At 43.6% G+C, this 21,292-nt stretch overlaps 1 protein-coding gene across 7 annotated transcripts in view; it reads left to right on the top strand.

Moving 5' to 3' along the window:
• RIPOR2 (RHO family interacting cell polarization regulator 2) overlaps window positions 1-21,292 on the top strand; it is a 102,050-nt gene that overhangs the window by 61,260 nt on the left and 19,498 nt on the right. For all 7 annotated transcript variants that reach the window (XM_033154719.1, XM_033154716.1, XM_033154722.1 and 4 more), the window contains exons 2-10: window positions 6,479-6,605; window positions 8,248-8,403; window positions 9,553-9,631; window positions 10,296-10,319; window positions 10,900-10,953; window positions 14,655-14,804; window positions 15,858-15,921; window positions 19,154-19,197; window positions 20,071-20,196. In XM_033154719.1, the coding sequence (XP_033010610.1) occupies window positions 6,479-6,605; window positions 8,248-8,403; window positions 9,553-9,631; window positions 10,296-10,319; window positions 10,900-10,953; window positions 14,655-14,804; window positions 15,858-15,921; window positions 19,154-19,197; window positions 20,071-20,196 (824 nt within the window). The remainder of the gene's footprint in view (window positions 1-6,478; window positions 6,606-8,247; window positions 8,404-9,552; window positions 9,632-10,295; window positions 10,320-10,899; window positions 10,954-14,654; window positions 14,805-15,857; window positions 15,922-19,153; window positions 19,198-20,070; window positions 20,197-21,292) is intronic.

The following is a 21,292-nucleotide window of genomic DNA, read 5'->3' as shown; positions in this document are numbered from 1 at the left end:
CACCACTCCCATGCGCCGCCGCTCCCTCCATCACCCCGGGAGCAGCAGCGCTGCACGGACGAGGCTCCCGAAGTGGCGGCCCGGCATACCCCAGGGGCGGGGGTGTCGCTGCGCGCGCGTGCGTCATGACGCACACGCAGCGATGCCCCGCCCCCTGGGATGCCGGGCCGCCGCTTCCGGAGCTTCGGTGGGCTGCAAAGAGCTCCGAAGCCGCAGCCTGGCAGCCCTTTGCGCTATGGCAGCGGCTTCGGGGCTCTTTGTAGCCCGCCGATGCCCCCAAGCCCCCGCCCGGCATACCCCAGGGGCGGGGGCGTCGCTGCGCGCGCGTGCGTCATGACGCACACGCAGCGATGCCCCGCCCCCTGGGTTGCCGGGCCGCCGCTTCCGGAGCCTCGGTGGGCTGCAAAGAGCTCCGAAGCCGCAGCCTGGCAGCCCTTTGCGCTATGGCAGCGGCTTCGGGGCTCTTTGTAGCCCGCCGATGCCCCCAAGCCCCCGCCCGGCATACCCCAGGGGTGGGGGCGTCGCTGCGCGCGCGCGCGTCATGACGCACACGCAGCGATGCCCCGCCCCCGGGGATGCCGGGCCGTCGCCGCGCGCGTGTGCGTCATGACGTCATGACGCACGCGCGCCCCGCGATTCCCCGCCCCCCAGGGGTGCCCCTTGGCTTCCCGCCCCGGGCAGCCAAGGGGCTAGGAACGCCCCTGCATACAACCCTTGTCTAGATGGAGAGAGTGCAGAGCATTCACAACTCAAGAAAGTCCGGTTCCTGCCACTGCTGCAGCCATGGATTCCAAGAGACCCCAAAGAACATGTCTAGCCCTCGCAATAGCATAAACAGACTGCCCACCTTGTGATCTGGCCACCCACCTCTCCAGCTTGCAAAAAGGACACTTTCCCCTGTTCGTTTACCTCATCACCCACTGTATCCCTGGAAACTTCTCCCTCCCAACTGGCTGGGTTTCCCCCCTCTGTGTCCGGGAGCACCTTTTGTCCTGTTGATAGTTTTCATCAATGGTTAATGGCTGGCCATCATCTTCTTTTGTCCTCAGCGAGCTCTGCCAGGCTAGTCTTGCTTGTTAGCATCTGGATTCTAATTTTTACAGAATCCAAGAATTATGGGTGACTTGCACCCACAAACTGTGGTACCCAGTACCTATAACCATATTTAGTAGTGCTAACTATTGATATGATATGAAATTTATTACAGTCAGAGACCAGCTTGTGAAACACAAATGGAACTACAATCCCAAAAGCAAAACAAACATTTAAAACAATATACAACAATGGATTCTAAGTTTAAAAATGTGGCAGGCAGGCATATAAAAACATAAAAACTTTAAGATAGACTACCATAAAGAAATGACCCAGAGTCACCCGTGGATCCAAGTTTGGGAATTTTCTTAACAAACTTGATTGAAACGGGATGGTCTGCACCTACAGATCTGTGCGCAGAATCTGTCGACCAACTGGGTCGTCTTGTGATCTTTGCCTAACAGGAGAAGATCGAATTTTTGCTTTACCAGGAGGTCAGCAAGCCTCACCAGCAGGGGGTCAATGGTTTCTCTGCATGCCTCATCGTAAAAGGGACATCTAAAAAATATGTGTTTGGGGCTTCCTATATCCCCCAATGGACAGGCGCAAATTCTCTGGTCATATGGGACTTTTTAAAGGATCCTTCCAAGACCGGCGAGCGCAGAGCTGAGCTTCTGGCAAGTGTAAAAGCCCTTCTTGCATTTTTGGATGCAAGAAAAAAAGAGATATGCTGCCAGTGCAGCTATATATCTCTCGATTTCTACAATTTTGTAGTCAGGGTACCTTAAGCAGTCCTGCTGTCTTGCGGTGTCTATAATTCTTTGCCTAACCATACCGGTAGCTTTTGCTTGGCCCAAGCCCAGACTTAGAAGGGCTTGAGGGGCAAAACCCAGTTTCTGAAGAGTGTTCAGGACTGCTGTCTGGCAGCCTGACTGGAACTGGTCGCAAAGGATCAGTGGAGCTATACCACGGGGGAGCAGTTTCAGTGACAGCCTTTTGTAGATTGATGCCTCCACTCACATCATCCCTGTTTCTAGTCTGATCCATGCGTTTGATACGCATCTGGGGACTTGTAGGAGGGGGCTAACTATTGTATTTTTAATTGTAATCTTGTGATTTTATCAATAGTTTATTTGTTATGATTGTTTTAGTTTATTTGTTCATGTTAAACCACTCTGAGGGGAGGGATGGTATCCAGCAAATTAATTTCATTAGGGCAAAGATTTATGGCTGTGCAGTGGAACTTTTCTTTCCTCTCCTGCTGCCGCATGTCACCTAAATGGGTTCTGGAGTTTTCCCCAACCCTCTAGAGCAGATTTGGGGAGGTTGGGGGCTGAATGCAGGGATAAGAGGGAGAGAAAATCCTACTGCACAAATGGAGCTACTTCATTGGATAGTTGGTTTTATCCTGTTGCTAGCATGACCTCTGTTATGAATGAGCTTTGCAATGTACACATTGGTGTTTTTCTTTTATTCTTGTTTGTGCTCTTAGTTCCTGGTGCCTTTGTTTATGGTGAGTTAAGATATCCTTAAAACCACTTGGAAGCCCTTCTGCACACGCACGCACACACACACACACACACAGAGGGATTTTTGAAATCTGCCCGATACTGAAAATATATTTGCTTTATATAAGTAAAGGTTGAATACCCATTCTTTCCTTACATCACATCAAAGAGCAACCAAATGCCAATTTCTGTTTTAATCTTTGCAGAAACCATGGGAGTTAGGCTGTATGACGACTCTTTGAATGAATGCACTTAGTTGCTACCTCTTTTACAGTGTCATGGTTCTCAGTTCAAATGTTGCACCACTCTTTAATATAAAGTACAATGTAGTGAAGTGAGATAATGTGTTCTCGAGCCATTACAGTAATATGCAACTTCTTGCTCATCAGTTTGAACTGAAAAGATACTAGGCCACTATTGTCAGAAGTTACTGGCAAAAATAAAAATACATGACTGACCTTGCTCTCCATGTCACGCTGTGTCACCCACAACCCTTCCATTTTGCCTAACGAAAAGTTCTGTGTAAGTCAAAAGCCTGCCTATTTCCATCCTGATGTAATTTATCCAGATGAAAGCTGTCCCTCTACATTTTTTATTATTTTATTTTGTGGGTTTCACATGCATCATACATGATATTAAATGTATCAGGAGCGCAGCAATTTCAGGATTTATTTTATAGAAAGTTATTCATCAGAACATAATGAGAGCTCAAAGGCCCATCTATTCCAGCATCCTTGTCTCACCATGGCTGACCAGATGTCTATGGAAGCCTGCCAAGAGACATAAGTCCAACAGAACCGTCCCCCATTCTGATTCTCAACACCTTGCATTTAGACGCGCCACCATCATGGCTACTTGCCTTTGATACCTTTATCGTCCATTAATTCTTATAATCCCCTTTGTAAAGCCACGCAGGCTGTTAGTCATTACAACATCTTGTGGTAGCAAATTACATAATTCACCTGTGTGTTGGGTGAAGAATTACTTTGCCTTCATAGTGAATCCATCTTGAGGATTATGCAGAACGAAGAAAAAAACCACATTATTCAGCATATCTTCCAAATGTTAAAAACTATCACTCATCCTTAAACCATTTAGCATCTTTTGCAGGCTTCTGGTATATGTTCTCTTTCCTATCGTCTTTGGTGATTTCAGCTTTAAAAAGAAGTAGCAGTGTTCCAAAGGAAATGGCATTTATAGTATTGGTGATACTTTACATCCACTAAGGTCAATGGAAATTTGTAACTGGCTTCAGTTGCTTTTGCATCAGGAAGTCAGGGAGCAAATGTATTTTTCATGAGCTACAGATGCTTTTAATAGTGTGCAACCTTTGTACTGGAGTACAGGTGTATTACCCTAGCTTAAACAAGTCCTCCATTAGCATGCAGTGTCTTCAAACACACATTCAAAATTAGTCTGAGTAGAAAACCCAGTGCAAAATGTCAGTGTGTAAAATGTGCAGTGCAGTCTTGAAAATACTTGTGGTGTTATATTTTTCTTTGTCTCCTGGATTAAATGTTTTGTAAAGGGTTATTGGCACTTAGTGATGGAGAGGGGAGGGGTGATGCAGGGGGGAGCTAAGTGTGAATGTGTGAGCAATGCATGCAGGTGCTCACAACAGAAATTGCAACCACTTCACTCTTCCACAGCCCTCTTGCTGCTGTGCTACCTAGAGCCAAGCCATGATTTGGCTTAGCATTCCATCCAAACCAGGGTCCATGGATTTCCCTGCTTTGGGGGGGCAGGGAAGCATGAGCTGCAGCCAAGGTTTGTTCTTGGGTAACCCTAATGGTTTAACCAGTCTTGTCACCAGAATTTTAAGTTCCCTTCTTCTCCTAATTGTGATTAGTGAAAAATCTCTTTGAATTTGCTGGAAGCATGATTTATCTTGCTTGAGATTGGCATACATATGCATTCCACAATAACAGAGTTTTTTGGGGTTGTTGTTTTTTTACACTCCTGTGTGCATTAACAAAGACCTGATGGAATATATTAACTTGGCAGTGTGTTGTTTTGTTTTGACAGGATGAGGCTTTTGACTAAGAAGCCGATCATCATATGCAAATGAACTCCTCATAATTAACACTAGTCTTTGCCATCCTTCTGCTGTTCGATATGCTGTAGAATGTTTTTGCCACTGAACCCCATATGCCTGCCACTGTTTTTGAGCTCTTTCCTTAATAGCAATCTCTAAGTTCAGCCTCAAGGTTCGTAACTCCTCTAACATAACCTAGGCAAAGTCAACAGTTATCAGTGTGTAAATCCCACCTTCCCATTGCTTCGCCTTTCGAACCCATTTGGAGTATGTGGCTAATAACTGTATGAATCGTAATTAAAAAATAATCAATTACAAAAGTAGAATATCTCATTTTGCAAAATGATGTCAATGCACATTAAGATAACAGAGCTGTCGTTTCATTTCTAGCTTGCTAGATCTGAGAGAAATTCGGATGCCTTTGCTCTCAGGTGCAATCAATGGTTTCACTTTGTGCAGGGCCCAGAAACATGTACAGTATTTGGTCCTGATTTTAAGCATTTGTTTTACATAGATGGGAGCTGAAGAAGCTCTACACTACTCTGCTGCTGTGCTGATATAGATAAATGACAGAAAGAAGACAGTCCCATACCAAAGAGAGAGAGAGAGAGAGAGAGAAAGAAAAGGAGGAAAGCCTAAAAAAAAATAAAAAAAATAGGGAACTTTAATAAAACAGTAAGTTCTCTATTGTGTTTCAATGGAAACTTTTCTCAAGGGCACAGTAATTTAGTTTTGTTTAATTATTATAATAAGGGAAGCTCTGGGGTACTAAGGCATGGAAAGAGTTTTGATTTTATTCCAAAGTTTATAAAGTTTCTCCTGGTATGGCTCAGGTAGCTTGACGTTTAAAATAATCAGATACAGAATTTTCTTCATGTACGTACTTTTTAGTTCTTTAAGCATTTGGGAGGTACACTATAATGCTCAAGATGTTGTTTTTCAGCAGCACCAATAAGTACTTGGTGAAATAAACAAGACTTCTGAATAAGCATGCATAGTATTCGGACGTAAGACACAATTTTGTATAAATTCCTTAATTCAGAGCTTCTGACTAAAGAGCAAAAAATGTCTGCTTTCCTAATTACTGGGGGGGGGGGAGAGTTCTTGTTAATCATTTTGCATACTTTTACTTATGGTTCCTGAATTACCACACTGATAATATTCTACCTTTCCAGCCTCTAAATGCACCCACCCTTCTCTTCGTTTGCTGTGCTTCTTTCTCCTCTGAATGAAAATGCTTGTAGGGCTCTGGCAGTAATCTCCCATGTTTCATTTCTGATACAGATAACCATTTTCCTACTCATGCAGACAGTTACCCCAAATATTCCTCATATTTGATTCTATCACATTAACTTTTGACAGGGGTGGGGAAGCAAGATAATTAGTAAATGGATGTAGACTTTTGTACAAGCTAGAAAAATAATGCACATTGGACTTTGCATTCCCATGACCAGTCATACACCAAGTCAATAGTACACATGTGCTAGCCTAGTACTGTAATCCACATTCATTTGCCCAATTCCTTTTTCAGGAGCAAGAAGCAAAGTTCTCTTTGCATGCACACAGCTTTGTTTGGAACACAAAGATCTCTGAGACACAGCAGACTTTCTGTGGGTGTCTGAGAGCAAAGGAGTCAAAGGGGGGGGGGTGGAATCCATGGAAATAAAGGGATACATTTTCTCAGACTCCTATTTACAAAGATACCTCTAGTCCTAAAATGGGACTTCTGGTTGCTGAAAGAAAATGCAACTTTAGTATTTAGAGACTTGAATATCTTTAATGATCTCATGAGTCGTGTAGTTAATTTACCTTCTGTTGTCCTGAAGCTGTAGTTTGGGAAGCTGTATCTTAAACCTGCCTGTGACTTGCCACTGCACCTGACCTCCTTACTCTTACCTTGCAGGAATATCTTCCAGATTCCCAGAAATCATGTCAGTAGGATCACATTCGTTCTCCCCAGGAGGCCCTAATGGGATTATTAGAAGTCAATCCTTTGCTGGCTTCAGCGGTCTCCAGGAAAGAAGATCAAGGCAAGTAGCAGCTCCAAAGCCAGGCTTTCAGCTTGTAAATAGGGGGTGGCAAGCTTTGTTGGGGTCTGTTGCTGTTATCCCTTTGTTATCTATTGCAAAGGATGCCTGTGTTATAGACCTGACAATCTATCTGTGGTGAAATTTAAATTAAGCAAACAGAAAACAGCTCTGGCTTTACCAAAGGTTATCTCCTTGACCTATCGTGTCTTTTAAGACTTCAGCAAGGTTTTTCATCAGCTTCACAATTGAGGGTGGCTGATGGGGAGCCGTTGCACACAGTCTAAGAAAACAAAGGAAACCATTACACAGGGAATGCAGTCAGGGTCTAGCCCTTCCTTTCCCTTACAGATGTGTCAAACATTCTGATTTGCTTTTGATCCAGTTTAATCTTAACTGCTCCATGGATTCTCTTTGCTGCTACAGTAGGTTCAGACATGCTGTTTGCAGCAATATTTCTCAAGACAGTGCGCACTCACCACCACAAGGCCAGAATATGGAAATTAACAGGTAGCAGTGTAGACCAGGGTTGGAGCAAGAAGTCAAGAGTAGGCAGCAGCCCTTTTTTTCTCCTCTTCCTAGGATCAAAGTCAGCAACCTGGCATTGTTGGGCAGTGCTGAGCATCTGGGTCTAGCTACCACAACACCACAATGTCCACACTGCCAAAAGCAGCACTATATGGAGGAAATGGTGGGAATTGAAAACGGAGGACATAAACAAAACATTGGTGCTGTCAAAGCTATGCTGCCCACCAGGCCCCACTGGTGGAGGCAGAAACCTGTCAGAGGGTGCTTAGCTGAGGGCCAACTTGAAGTTGTCCCTGTCTCCATCCTGTGTTTCTGTGCCCCTTTTGTTTCTATAGCTGAATATCACCTGCAGTTTACGTGACATATAGTAATGTTCTGGTATTAATGATGCTTAGGAATAGATGGCTATTACACTTAACTTTTTCAGCAGTGTTGCAGAACTCCCCCCCCCCCCCATTTAAGGTGGCTTCTGGGGCCAGGTTTAAACTTGTTGCAGGTTGCTTTTTTATTTATAGTCTTTACTTGATATTAACTTTTTCCATATGCATACAAAGCATAAAGGCAAAGAACATCTATCATGAGCTTATTGCAGGTTGACTTGAGTTAAGGCCCTAGGCCACCAGGGCATTCTCCTGCAAGAGCTCCACTAAAATGACAGAGAACAAGCTGCATTTGGATTGTGCCTTTGTTTAATATTAATTACATCCTGCCTAAATATGAATCAAAGTGGTTAATGGCCTGAAAGATCCACAGTGCAATAACCTGCCCTTCTCTTCTTCTTTTTAGTTTCATTGCATGGTACATTTTAAATCTATTGTTACACTGAGCCTTTGCAAGGGGAACCACTGCAGATCTAAATAAATCAAAAGAATTAAACCACATTCAACGGCACTGCTCATTTCTGCAAGTAGAATATCAGGTGCTGATAGAGTGTCATGTTAGCTCAGACCTATTAACCCATAAACTTTTCGTCCTCTGGCAGTAAGCAGATTTCTTTGAGTCAGTAAAGATTAAGTTAGGGAAAGCTCCTTAGGCGATGCTCCTTTGAGATAACCAGATAATCACGATTTATACATTTTCTTCCACCCCTTGTTCTCCTTTAATGTTCGTTTTGCAGGTGTAACTCCTTTATTGAAAATTCCTCTGCGCTCAAGAAACCCCAGGCAAAACTGAAGAAGATGCACAATCTGGGACACAAGAGTAACAATGCTGCTAAAGAGCCTCAGCCTGAAAGGATGGAGGAGGTTTACAGGGCCTTAAAGAATGGACTGGAGTAAGAGCTTTTATAAGTCTGGAGCAGCACTAAAACTGCCTTTACTGCTCTGCGGAAGAACAACTTGTTGCCCCCCCCCACCCCCGGAGTGAATAAGACTTTAACTTCTGATGTCAAAGATAGGTTTATCAGCTCCCCAAAAGCAATGAGTTCCTGCTTCTCCTCTTAGCAGCTCAGGGCAGATCTGCAGAATCTTTAGATGTTCAGCCACAGTGGTACAGCTGGGTGATACTAGACGCTGGACTTAATGGGCTTACTTGGGGCGAGGGGGTGGGTGACTTTAGATAGCTGTGTGTATTACTTTAGTTGTGAAGCTCACAGTTCACAGTTCCCTTTGCGCGCACACTCACCATGTGCTTTACAATTGATTTTACATTTTCTTTATTATTAAGAGAGGAAAACAAACACAAAACAGTTTGCCAATGCTGATTAAAAAAGCATAATACTTGATCCTACTTTTGTTATAGAAAAGGAGTGTATAAATTTAATATAATAATAATAATAATAATAATAATAATAATAATAATAATAATAATAATAATAGCATCAGAAGCCATATGCATGTCTGGCCAGCTGCCCCCTGACTATAAAATGTTTTTTAAAGGTAAGAAGAATGAAAGCATCCCATCATCTTCTGATTTAAGATTGTGCAGATCCTTACCCAGACCAGCTCTACTCTTTCCCTGCCTACCATGGTTGGAGCATACTGCCAACTTTAGCTTCCACTTGCCCACATTTTTGGCAGATGCAACCAGGGACTTCCATGGTGGTAAAGGCACTGCCCACATCCCCACCAGCGAAGCCCAGAAAATCTGGTACAGAGGGAAACCTCAGCTGCATCCAAACACTCTTCAGCCAGTGTAGTGGATTGAAAGTGGGGGGGGGGAGAGACTGCTCTCTAAGGCTGCAATCCTATACACATTTTTACCTGTGAGCAAGTCTGACTGAATTCAGTAGGACGTGCTTCTGAATCTGAGTGGACAGGATTGCACTGTTAATTAAGCAAACTTTGCTTGATTGAACAGTTCGTGGCAAGAGTAACACTTAACAAAACAGGCAGGGTTCCCCCCCCCCCCCAGAAATCAGCAATCGGCACTTCATTACTGAAACGTAACAGGGCTGATGTTTCGCTTTTTGTTATCTTTGCAGTGAGTATCTGGAAGTGCATCAAACAGAGCTGGATAAGTTGACTGCTCAGCTAAAGGACATGAAAAGAAACTCACGGCTGGTATGTCTTTGTCATAGGACTCAAAACAGTAAGGAGGTTCAGGTAGCCGTAATGGAAGCGGTACAGTCCCCCCATGAAGTCTCCACAACCAAAGATTTCAGACTAGGAGGCGTTTGTGTTAAAGTGTCCACATGTTAAAAATGTACTGTCTGGATAGAAACTTCCCTCTGATATTGTAATTTTATGATGTGGTGGCAGTTGTCACAGATAGATGATCTCACCGCTGAAATGTGTTACACTTTAGGAGCTGTGCTTCATTTGAATAAGGCCCTGACACAAAGTAGTGCCTGACCCACACTGTTTGGTACTGTTCCGTGTTGCCCTCCACATCATCACTCAAGGCAGATCCAATCGGTCAGTTTCACTCTTTTCTTTACGGTTGCTGTTTTGTGCGGAGCCACATGCGGTTCTCTCACAAACAGTGCTGCAGAAAACCCAGCATTGCTGGGCATATGGTGATGAAAAAAAATCCAAAAGTTGTTGAATACTTCTAGAAGTCTTCATGATCTATCCACACATTTCAGGGCCAGCTACAAAAGTCGCTTCATCATGGGGAGGGAAAACTTGCCTTCTTAAATTAACTTAAGGCCCAAGACAACAATTCAGCACCGCACTTGAGAGAATGTCTACTGAACTATTAATCCTTCCCTTTCATTCATTACAGGGGGTGCTGTATGATCTAGACAAGGTATGTCTATCTGCAACTTACCTGCAAAAATAAATGTTAAACCCGGTCTATGTGGCAGCAGACCATAAAATTAGTTGTGCAAGGGAACCTTTCTGATTGTGCTACAGTTATGCAAGGAGACAGTAGAAGAATGGGCATAACCAGTCCTTATTCATTCATTTTGCAACAGCAACTTTTAATCCAGAATAATTATTTCAGAGAAAGTGGTTTGAGGATTGTGGTATGAACTCAGTATTGCTCTCAGCAAGTTTTTGACCCAGACTTTGTAATAGTTCTACTACTATATTTTGAGGAAACTGGTAAAAGTCTGAAAAGGCTCCTCTTTGTCTAAACTCTCGCTGATTTTTACATTTTCTTTTAGAAAATCATGTACTTTCAAGTACATGATTCTATTATTAATTACAAAAAGGTTGCTATGAAATTAAAAGTATTCACTTTTAAGGAAAGGCAGTGTTCCTTCCGAATGCCAAACTGGTTTGACAGGAGAATATGACAGTTCTGCAAAAAGGCCAAATCAATTCAGCTCATCTCAATTGCCTGTCATTCTTCCCATTCTAATTATTTTTAATTTATTTTGCAGCAAATGAAAGCAATTGAAAGATATATGAGAAAGCTGGAGTTCCACATCAGCAAGGTAATCAGCTGTCCTTTCATCTTGCTTTTAACTTTGTTCTTAACCTATTTATCAAAAGCCAGTCTAGCATTCTCCTTTATTCCACAGAGATCTCCTCACAAAGCACCTCTTCAAGAAGGTTTTGGTTAGGTGGTATTGCTTATGTCAGCTGCAAGTGGGGTGTGGGGATTCAAGGGAGTTCACAATGTGCCCCCAGTTGTTGCCACCATCCAACAATTCAGCATCATACTGCCCTGAGGCATGTTGCAAGATAAGGTAGGCCCAGCAAACACAACACAGGGAACATTGTTCTGTGCATGCTCCAAAGGCTGACACAGGCAGTCCAGTTTTCTGCCCAGTTGCTAGGCAGAAAACCTGCCAAGGGGACTTCAGCGGGAGATGGGACATTTTTCTCTGCCATCAAATGAACCTGCAAATATTAAACAAAATATACCCACTTCAGGTTAAAATATGTGCATGCTATTTAGCTAATCCTTTCCCATTTTGACTAGGTGACTATTTCATATAATACTAGCAAATTCTTGCTATTTTAATGAAAGCGTTCCTGGAGAGAGTGCCTGTGCATTGCTTTGATTCTTGAGGGCGAGGGTGCACTGCATCTCTATGTGAAGAGACACCTAGCATGGACCACAGAGTTCCTATAGTTGACGCAGGTGGGGCTGTGGTCTAAACCACTGAGCCTCTTGGGCTTGCCGATCAGAAGGTCAGCGGTTCGAATCCCCGTGACAGGGTGAGCTCCCGTTGCTCTGTCCCAGCTCCTGCCAACCTAGCAGTTCGAAAGCATGCCAGTGCAAGTAGATAAATAGGTACCGCTGCGTTGGGAAGGTAAATGGCATTTCCATGCACTCTGGTTTCCATCACAGTGTTGTGCTGCACCAGAAGTGGTTTAGTCATGCTGGCCACATGACCCGGAAAGCTGTCTGTGGACAAACACCGGCTCCCTTGGCCTGAAAGCAAGATGAGCGCCGCAACCCCATAGTCGCCTTTGACTGGACTTAAGTCCAGGGGTCCTTTACATTTTTTACCTTTTATATTTATAGTTGTATTCAGTGAATGCCAGGCTATCCTGTGGACCAAATAACTGGATAAATTAAATTCTCTCTTCCCTCCCCTGAGTTGCAAAGCCTGATTAGGCCCCCTGCAGTGGCTATTTGCATTTTTACAACGATTCACACAACTTAAAGATACTTAGGTGTAGTTGCTTTGGCCCTGTGCTAGCAGTGCCATTCCAGCATTACACTGCAGTTGTGTCCCCAAGGGCAGCCCTTGCTTATAGCAAGGAGCAGAGCAGCAAGTAGGAATTGTTTGCCTGCTTTCAGCTAAAATCTTCTGTGCTAGGGCATCCAGAACACAGCCATTATTCCCATACTCACGGATCAAATATTCATCAAGAAAATAGTTCCTAGAATAATATGTTCCCTGCCAGCAAAATGTCATGCAGCAGAGTACTTTTTGTTCAAGTCCCTCCCACTCAGAGCCAAGTGATTTCAGTGTTTTAGCGAAGAGTGAGTTGCTACAGAGCTAATTCCACACTAAATTGTTCAGCATATTAGCTTACTGTTCTGTAGCCCATGGTGACAAATAAAAGGGACTTCATGTGAAGCAAGGTTTTATGAGGCCAGAATGTAAGCAACTAACTCATGGAAACCTTTTAATGGAAAGTAGCGAAACTTAAGCTGACTGCCTGAGGACCAAGTGCATGCTGGTCTTCCAGTGAGAGCAGTGACTCGAAATTATACTCTGAACAGGAAACAAAGCAAGGAAAACAGGAAATGTGGTAACTAATGTGTCAGCTCTGTAGCACAGCAGATGGGTCTGTGATAACTCCACTCAGAAAGAGAAAGAGAGTGCAAGTGTCATGCCACACCCTTGTTAACACCCTTGTTAACAGAAGTGAACAGCAAAGGAAACATTTTCTAGGATGGAGACAGTAGCCTGACACCCATTTCTAAACTGAGCTTTGAGGATTGGCACAGAACGTAATACTAGCTATAATGTGTGTTGTAGGCATCTATATCTTATTTTTTAATGAAGCAGGTTTAGCTAACTAGTTGTTGCTGTTGGCATCTGTCTGTCTCAAGAGACAATGGAGTGCACTTCTGAGGGTGAAGTCAAACAGCTGCATTAGCAGCACCAAAGTGACCTCCCTGGGACGCAAGCCTGGGCAGTGTGTGTGGTGGTTCTGGGCTGCCCAGACGACAAGACCCCTCTCTTGGCCTCGCTGATGTGGTCCAAAGAAAAGTAGAGCAATACATTTGACAAGAGCTTAGCTGCAGGAGTTGCTGGAACAAGGCACTATCCAACCATCTTAGGGACTCCACTCTGGATTTGTGTAGGGTTTACTCCTTTGCCTTTTATTCTCCCAAAGATATCCCTCAAAGCAGCACAGATTTAGATTTTCCTCCTCCTACATGGGCTACCCTCCCAGGTCGATGAGCCCCATCTGCCCCTCACTTCTGTACAGCATGTGCAGAAACCACCTTCAAGACTGATGGACCCACTACTGGTCTTGCCAGCTCAATCTCCCAGAGCCTGTATTCACATGCAGGGTCCCTAACTCACCAAAAGTTTGCGACCCATTGGTTATCCTCACCTGGTTTAGCCAGCCTGTCAAAGACATTTCCCGGGGTGTGACCACTGTTGCATGCTGACAGCTTCTAGGAGCCGCAGGTGAGAGCTGTGTGCAGGGTGGGGACCAAAGGTGGAGAGACTACCCCAGAAGGAGCACAATGTGTTACCCACCAGAAGTACCACCCTAACACACCTCCCTTAACACCCCATACACACATAGGATTATTCTGCCATTTATCCATTAGGAATAAAGAGGGTTGGGCTTTATTTTCTGGTTTTTCTCCAGCTGGCCAGTTTAGGCATGGACAATATGTGAAGCGTATTATATTGCAAGAATTGTCAGTGTTACTTGACAATAATGTATGAGCCTTGCTCCAACTAACGTGTTGTTGTTTAGTCATCTTAGTCGTGTTTGACTCTCTGTGAACCCATGAACCAGAGCATGCCTTGGAAACTCTCACTTCCTTCGCAAAGCTTCTCCTTTTTTATGTCCATGGAGTTTTCTTGGCAAAATACTGGAGTGGTTTGCAAGTTCCTTCTCCAGGTGGATCACATTTAGTCCGAACTCTCGGCTAAACTCTTGGGTGGCCCTGCATGGCATATCTCATAGCTTCTTGGAGTTATTCAAGCCCCTTTGCCACGACAAAGCAGTGATCCGTGAAGGGGCCAACTAACGTAGAAGCTTGGATTTTCTGTGGAGGAGCTACTTGGATTTTCTGTGGAGGTGCAATAGAGTGGCATATTGCTGACGCATTTTTCTTATTCTGAGAATTAATCCAAGCAACTAAAGCTGATAAGCAGGGATCTTTTTTAAATTTTTAAAGAAAGCTTAATGAGAGAAGGGAAGGTTTGAATGAATTACAGAAAAGCATGTGGCAGTGACAGGGATACAAGAGGTTGCCGATGAATTCATTGTTGTCATTGTGACATTGTAAATAGGAAGGTGCCTTTTTCACACTGGAATTACTTTCACTTTGAAGGCAGGGATAGCATCAGCAATGAAGTTGTCTACACACCAATCTGTGTATGGAAAAATATTCTGGATTGCTTCATTTAACTTCCTTTCAGTTAACTTTCCTTTTTCTTTCCCTTAAAACAAAACTCAGAAGGTCTATTGTTTTTCCACTCAGGTTGACGAACTGTTTGAAGCTTATTGTATCCAAAGACGGCTCCGCGATGGTGCCAGCAAAATGAAACAAGCATTTGGGTTGTCCCCTGCCAGTAGAGCAGCTCGGGAGAGTTTGACAGAAATCAACAAAAGCTACAAAGAATACACAGAGGTACATGATGGCCCATTGCACGTAATCTTCCCCGGGTTAAATTTACCACTAATTTGTGGTGGGAGCATTGATTGAGTTGTTATAGTGCTGAGAAGACAGATTATAGATTGATCAAAGCATGGAATCAGCTGCCGCTGATAATAGCATCATATGTGTGCAACCTTGTGGATCCTACCTCCCAGAGTGGAGGTTCATACTGTGGACCTCATCTTGCTAACCCAAGAGTTACAAGAGGATCAACACTTGTTCAGTGTTAACTGCCCAACAGATATTGGAATGGATTTCTTCCTTTACCATGGAAGTAATCAGCAAGGAAGTATTCTTTCACCAATAAAATCCTGACTGGTGTAATAATTTCAATTCCAGAATTTTTGAAAGTTATCTGGGGGAACAGAGGTTTAACAGACTGGGAAATTGTCTGTAAAATTGTCTACCGGGGCTTCACTTCAACTCTTTCAGTGCCCATTTCTGCGTGGGAGAGGATGAGCTTTAGAAACACTTGTGCGGGAGTTCTGGACTGGGGAGGGGCAGAAGATGTGGCTTGCAGGCTAGAGGGAATTGCAGGGGGGCAGGAGAAGCTGGAGTACTGAAGGCAGAGCTAGACTTCATTCCCAGGTGCAGAAGGACTGAGAGAAGCTTCTAAGTGCTTGTCTGAGACCAAGAGCTGGAGGGTTGTGGGCTGTTACAAAAAAAAATATCATTACAAAATTCCCACTTGGAAAGCATTTCCATATGGAAATTGTAGAGCTTCTCTATAAATTGTCACATGTGAAAATTGCACAAGTGTGCATTTCACTGTGTGTGCATGCCCTGGAAGAGCTACAGTTGGCCATGGCTTTCTAGAAGTCCTGAAAGGACTTCTAAGCCCTGCCAGCAGTCAAAAGGGATTGCTTGCTCCAGAATTTCATGACTTGTAAAGATTTCAGCCTGGCTCGCTGGAGTCTAGACATTGGGGAAGACTTGCTAAGCTCCTGACTCCGTGGACAATGAGGAAGAAAATAGCCGTTATTTTGGATAGTTGAACTGATACTAGTCTCCTCTTTTCCCACACAGAACATGTGTACTATTGAAGGAGAGTTGGAAAATCTAATGGGAGAGTTCTGCATTAAGATGAAAGGTAATTGGCTGACTTTACATTACTTTCACTGCACAAATAGCACAGTGAAAGCACTGTCTCGCTCCCTCTCTCTGTGCTTGTGTTTCTGAGAACACTGAGAGCACAAACCAATTTAGATGAGAGGTTTGTTTTCCTTCTCACATCCCATTGGTTAAGGGCGCTTTAGAACCCCTCTGCTCTGCTCGACACTCAAAGCAACAGGCAGGAATTGTACATGGTGAAATATCAAGTATTTACAGCACATTTTTCTAAGACTTTCAGCATGCTTTCTTCTTCAAAGTGATACGGTTGGGGTGAAGCTTGGGGGACAGCTAAGAAATGCTGTCACTCTCAGGGATTCTGGGACAAAGAATGAGAGTATTTTTTTAATACCTATCTAGATTATAATGGGAGTGTAATATATTTCCCAGAATCAAGCCTTTGATTTTTAAAAGCATGAGCTCCGCCACTGAGCTATGGTCCTTCGCAAACCGGGCAATTGAGATTTTGTCATTCCGCATATTGATGTTGCAAAAGTCTGCTTCTCCTTTGCATGTGAACCCAAGTAAACCCGTGCAATAAAGGTTTCCCCAGAAAGTAGTAATGAATGTAGGTGCTGGGATTAAACCAGAAAAAAAACACTTTGGAGCCTATGTTTCAGGAAGCTGGAGCTTAAACCCTAACCATATATGACAGGATGCAACAGTCTCGAGCTCTGAAGCCCAGGCCTCACAAATTAGACTTTCATTAGGGTTCCTAATGTGCACCGGTGCACAGCAAACTGATGCAGGGGCAGTTTGGGAATGCCTTAAGAGTTTTTCATTTCTCATTTGTTTTCACCTGCTTCTGTTTGCCCCATAGTAGGCCATGTGTTTAACAGGGGAGATGGGCTGCAGAGATCAAGTTGTCCCATACTAAGGCATCAAAAGGGAGATGGAGCCAATGGCGGCGTGCTAGTAAATTTAAATTATTTATAAATAATAAATAAATTAGAAAGCGGGAGGTAATACGAACCTGAAAGAGGGCTGCATTGTTCTGGAAGTTGGAGCAGGGCAGGAGAAACAATGTCTTTATTTTCACAGGCAGAGGGAAAGATCCCCTTGGCTATAAGAATAAAGCTACAGGGCACAGCCGTGTCAAGATATGTTAGACCAGCCATTAGTCCAAGAGTGACATTTGCCCCAAATAATGTTGTTTTAATAAATGCTATGTGACAGCAGAAAGGAAACCAGTTCCCATGAATTAAGGATATTGGGACTCAGGAGATATGTGTCCTATTTCCGAGTTTGACACGGGATTTCTGTGACAGGTTTTCATTGATTAAAACAGAGCACCTTTTCTCCTCCCTGCTATTGTGCCGGTGCGAGGTTGTTCCTGAGTATGTTATTTAAGTGAAGTTGCTCCGGAATAATTATTTTGTAGACCGCAAATGAATAATTTCTCCAAAAAACCCTTTAAATACATGAAAAGTCAGCACAGCTTGTGAGGGGCTGCTGCCACCTTTGGGCTAAAAACAGCGGTGCCACGCAGCTATACTTCCATTGACATCCCTATACTGTATATATATATTCAGGCCACTATCACCTGCACAAATATAAGCTGTCTGATTCCATAATCAAAACTAGTAAATCAGGTGAGCTGTGCAAAATGCAGCAGTGTATCTATGTTGCCAGTGTGATCATGTAGCTGAGTGCCTTATTATTAATGATAATAATGATGATCAGTTATTGTGGTTAATAATGTCGATTGTGGGTGAATTGGTTGGTATGTTCCTTTCCTCTGGTGAACACCATATGCCTGGGATATGATCAAAAATTCCCCACAGCAAGAGTTCATAAGCAATCCATAGGCTCTGTGGGGCAGAGGAGTTGGGTGGGTATAGAACTCAGGAGTGCTGCAAATGGAATTGTAACTCATTTTACCTTCATCTGAACTTTCTTTGTGCTCTGCCTGTCATGTAGAATGAACGTCCCAAATATGTACCCCCAGTCAAGAGGCCCACGTGTGCTCTGCTATTCCTGAGTGGGGTTACCCTTTCACTCCAGTAAAGAGCACACCTAGTAGACAGTTTTTCACCCTTCACAACAGGGAGCTGAACCCTCATCTTACATTTCTGGATAGTCAAATACCGTATGTGTTTTGTATGTGGAATGTGGGGGTGGGGAGCATATTTGAAGTGGCCCTCTCTGGTTCAGAATTGTGAGGATTTTAAAAGTTAACAGGAAAATGTTCCCTATTTCATTTATTAATTACTATTTGTGTGGTGGCGCTGTGGTCTAAACCACTGAGCCTCTTGGGCTTGTCGATCAGAAGGTCAGCGGTTCGAATCACCGCGACGGGCTGAGTTCCCATTGCTTGGTCCCAGCTCCTGCCAACCTAGTAGTTCAAAAGCACGCCCCAAAAGTGGAAGTAGATAAATAGGTACCGCTCCTTCAGGAAGGTAAATGGCGTTTCAGTGCGCTGCTCTGGTTTTGGTGTTCTGTTGTGCCTGAAGCAGCTTAGTCATGCTGGCCACATGACCCGGAAAAACTGTCTGCAGACAAACGCTGGCTCCCTCGGCCTGTAAAGCGAGATGAGCGCCGCAACCCCAGAGTCGTCCGCAACTGGACTTAACTGCCAAGGGTCCTTTATATTTTTTTTATTTGTAGTAATAGTAGCTGCTGCTGTTACTACATAAAAAGGAAGGTAATTGATTGTCCTCATAATTCTGCCTATTTCAAGAAATATAATCAACAAAGCCTGGTGTATGGGGAGGGAGAATATGAGATGGAAGATTTTGCAGTATCCGTGTGCTGCCCAGTGCACTGCCTGTTTGAAGATGAGCTTGATTCTTTATCTCTCTTGGTGAGCTGTACTTAAAAAGCCTGGTCAGAAGTCAGCAGACAAATCCTGCCAGGGAACAGAGAATAAATTAGGCATTCAGGGCTCCCAAATAAATGAACCTACCAACTACCCCAACAATCTCCCCATGCACCCCACAACAAACCCTAGTAACAGGAAACAATAAACCAGGCATCCATCACTACCGTTTTCAGAGGAGCAGTAGTTTAAGGCGTTGGATGGAGCAGCTTGGATCCTCCTCCTTTGGCGAGAGAGGAGGATGGAGTTCAGAGTTGCTCTCTCAATGGCATAAGAGCTTTGGCAGCATTGTGGAGTGTTGGTGATCAAGTTCCAAGTATAGAGTCACTGATGTAAGAAAGAGAGGGCATAAGCATTTCTTCTGAAACAGATCTCAAATGTTGTTGGCTCCTAGGTCTGGCTGGTTTTGCTCGACTCTGCCCTGGAGACCAGTATGAGGTGAGTGACTTTGTAAAAATGGCATTTTCCATCACATTCAAAGGTTTCCACGTGGCATTTCTTCCTGTTCTCATATCCTGCACAGCAAGAAAGGTCCCACTATTCTCTATTTATGGATGAATGCACTCTGAGCCTTTCCCACGTAAAGACTATGAAATTGGTCCCAGAGAGCTGATGGATGGCTAGCAAGATAACAACAGATCTTTCTTTAGCTTTGTTTTGGAAGGGTGTCAGCATGTCTCTCAATATTTTGTTCTTGGCATAGGTTTTCTTCCTCTTGTGGCTCCCATATCCAGCCAGGACAGGCTGACTTGAGCTGATCAATTAGAAAAGTACAAGCCAGCCTCTCTCTCCTTTTCATTTCTCTCCCCCCCCCCTTCAAGGACAGAGATGTAAGTTCAACAACAAGTAGGACCTACAACGTAATCCCTGTCTCTGGCCAGGCCACAATTTGTGAGTCTGTGCTCAAGTGGGGTGCGTTGGTGACGCTGCATGAAAACACATTGTTTGCATTGACATTCAAGGTTTCCAAACTTCCATAGCACCCCTAAACAAAAGCAAGCATTCCTTAGCTTTCTCTTCTTCCTAATGTTCTGAAACTGCAGAGTACAAATCTATTCGGCTTGTTCTCTGGAAGATTACAAAAGCTATGCTTTACATTGTGGTTGTCGTCATTAAAAAAAGAGAGAGGTCGAACAGTAAAATGCATAGTGGTGTTCTGTCACTGTGCATGCATTGTAGCTATTAGGTTGGATAAAACTCTTATCCTTCTCACTATGGTTTGTTCAAAGAGACAGAGTGTAAGAGAGAGAAACAGATAGTACAAATATGTGAGCTGTGAGAACACACTACAACTTTCCCTTTTTTTCACAGATTTTCATGAGGTATGGCCGTCAGAGATGGAAACTGAAAGGCAAAATAGAAGTCAATGGCAAGCAAAGCTGGGATGGAGAAGAAATGGTCTTCCTCCCTCTTATCGTTGGGTTGATCTCCATTAAGGTATCAGTATAAGTATAATGGTTTTCAGTTAACTAGCCACATGTCAGCCAAGCAGGACTATAATGCTGCTCTACAGGTAGTAAGCAGTGCCATTCAGACTTCCCGCTATTAATTGAACTTGTATGTATTATCTTCATACATTTATAATCCCACCTTCTTTTCATCTTGGAATCAAAGGCAATGTGCATGTGATTCTCCCACCCAGTCACTGACCAAACTCAGACCCGCTGAGCTTAGCTTCAGCAAGGTACATGTGCCCTCAGACCATATCCTGGATGCCTTTAATTTTTGTGAGAGACTCCAGGTATCCTGCAGTGATTTTATATATTGAGTCAGGTAAGGAACTCGGTTGTCAGTGCATCACTACCCTTCTCAACCACTCTTTAAAAAAAAAGTTTTTAATATTGTTTTCAATGCAGTAACCCATCTTGGGACCTTAGGGTGAAAGGCGGGTAGCCAACCACCACCACCACCACAACAACAACAACAACAACAAATATAATGCTTATGCAAAATTGAATCTTAGGTAATAATATGAAAGCCACAGTTTAGTGTACCCAAAAAACAACAAATGGCATATGTTGACAAAAGTGTGCTAGGGCAGCTTACCTTTCTTGTCGTGGATAAAACAAATGTCCCTTAAAAAGGCAGGTTTTCACATCATTGCTCATGGGCATAACAGTCAAACGCTGATTGTTCCATCTTCCGGTTCAAAAAATATGCAATATTACGTAGCAAGGCCACTGTAGAAAATTGCGGAATACAGCAGAACCTTGGTTGTCGAACATAATCTGTTCTGGAAGACTGTTTGACTTATGAAACGTTCAACAACTGAGGCGAAAGGGGTTGTCAGCAATTTCCATTGAGAAAATGGAAAAACACACAGCAGAAGCCGTTCGACTTGTGAGGCACGTTTGAAAACTGAAGCAATTACTTCCAGGTTTTCAGCGTTCGGCTTCCAAAACGTTCAGCTTCCGAGACGCTTGAAAACCAAGATTCCACTGTGGTTGACTCTGAGCACTGCTACCAACCTAACTGTGCCATTCACAATACATAGTTATTCTGTTTCTAATTATTAACATGTGTTGCTTTTGAA

The sequence above is a fragment of the Lacerta agilis genome, chromosome 7 (genome assembly GCF_009819535.1).
Source record: "Lacerta agilis isolate rLacAgi1 chromosome 7, rLacAgi1.pri, whole genome shotgun sequence".
Taxonomy (NCBI): Eukaryota; Metazoa; Chordata; class Lepidosauria; order Squamata; family Lacertidae; genus Lacerta; species Lacerta agilis.
Note: the sequence above shows the minus strand (reverse complement) of the source record. Positions and strands in the feature narration are given on the sequence as shown.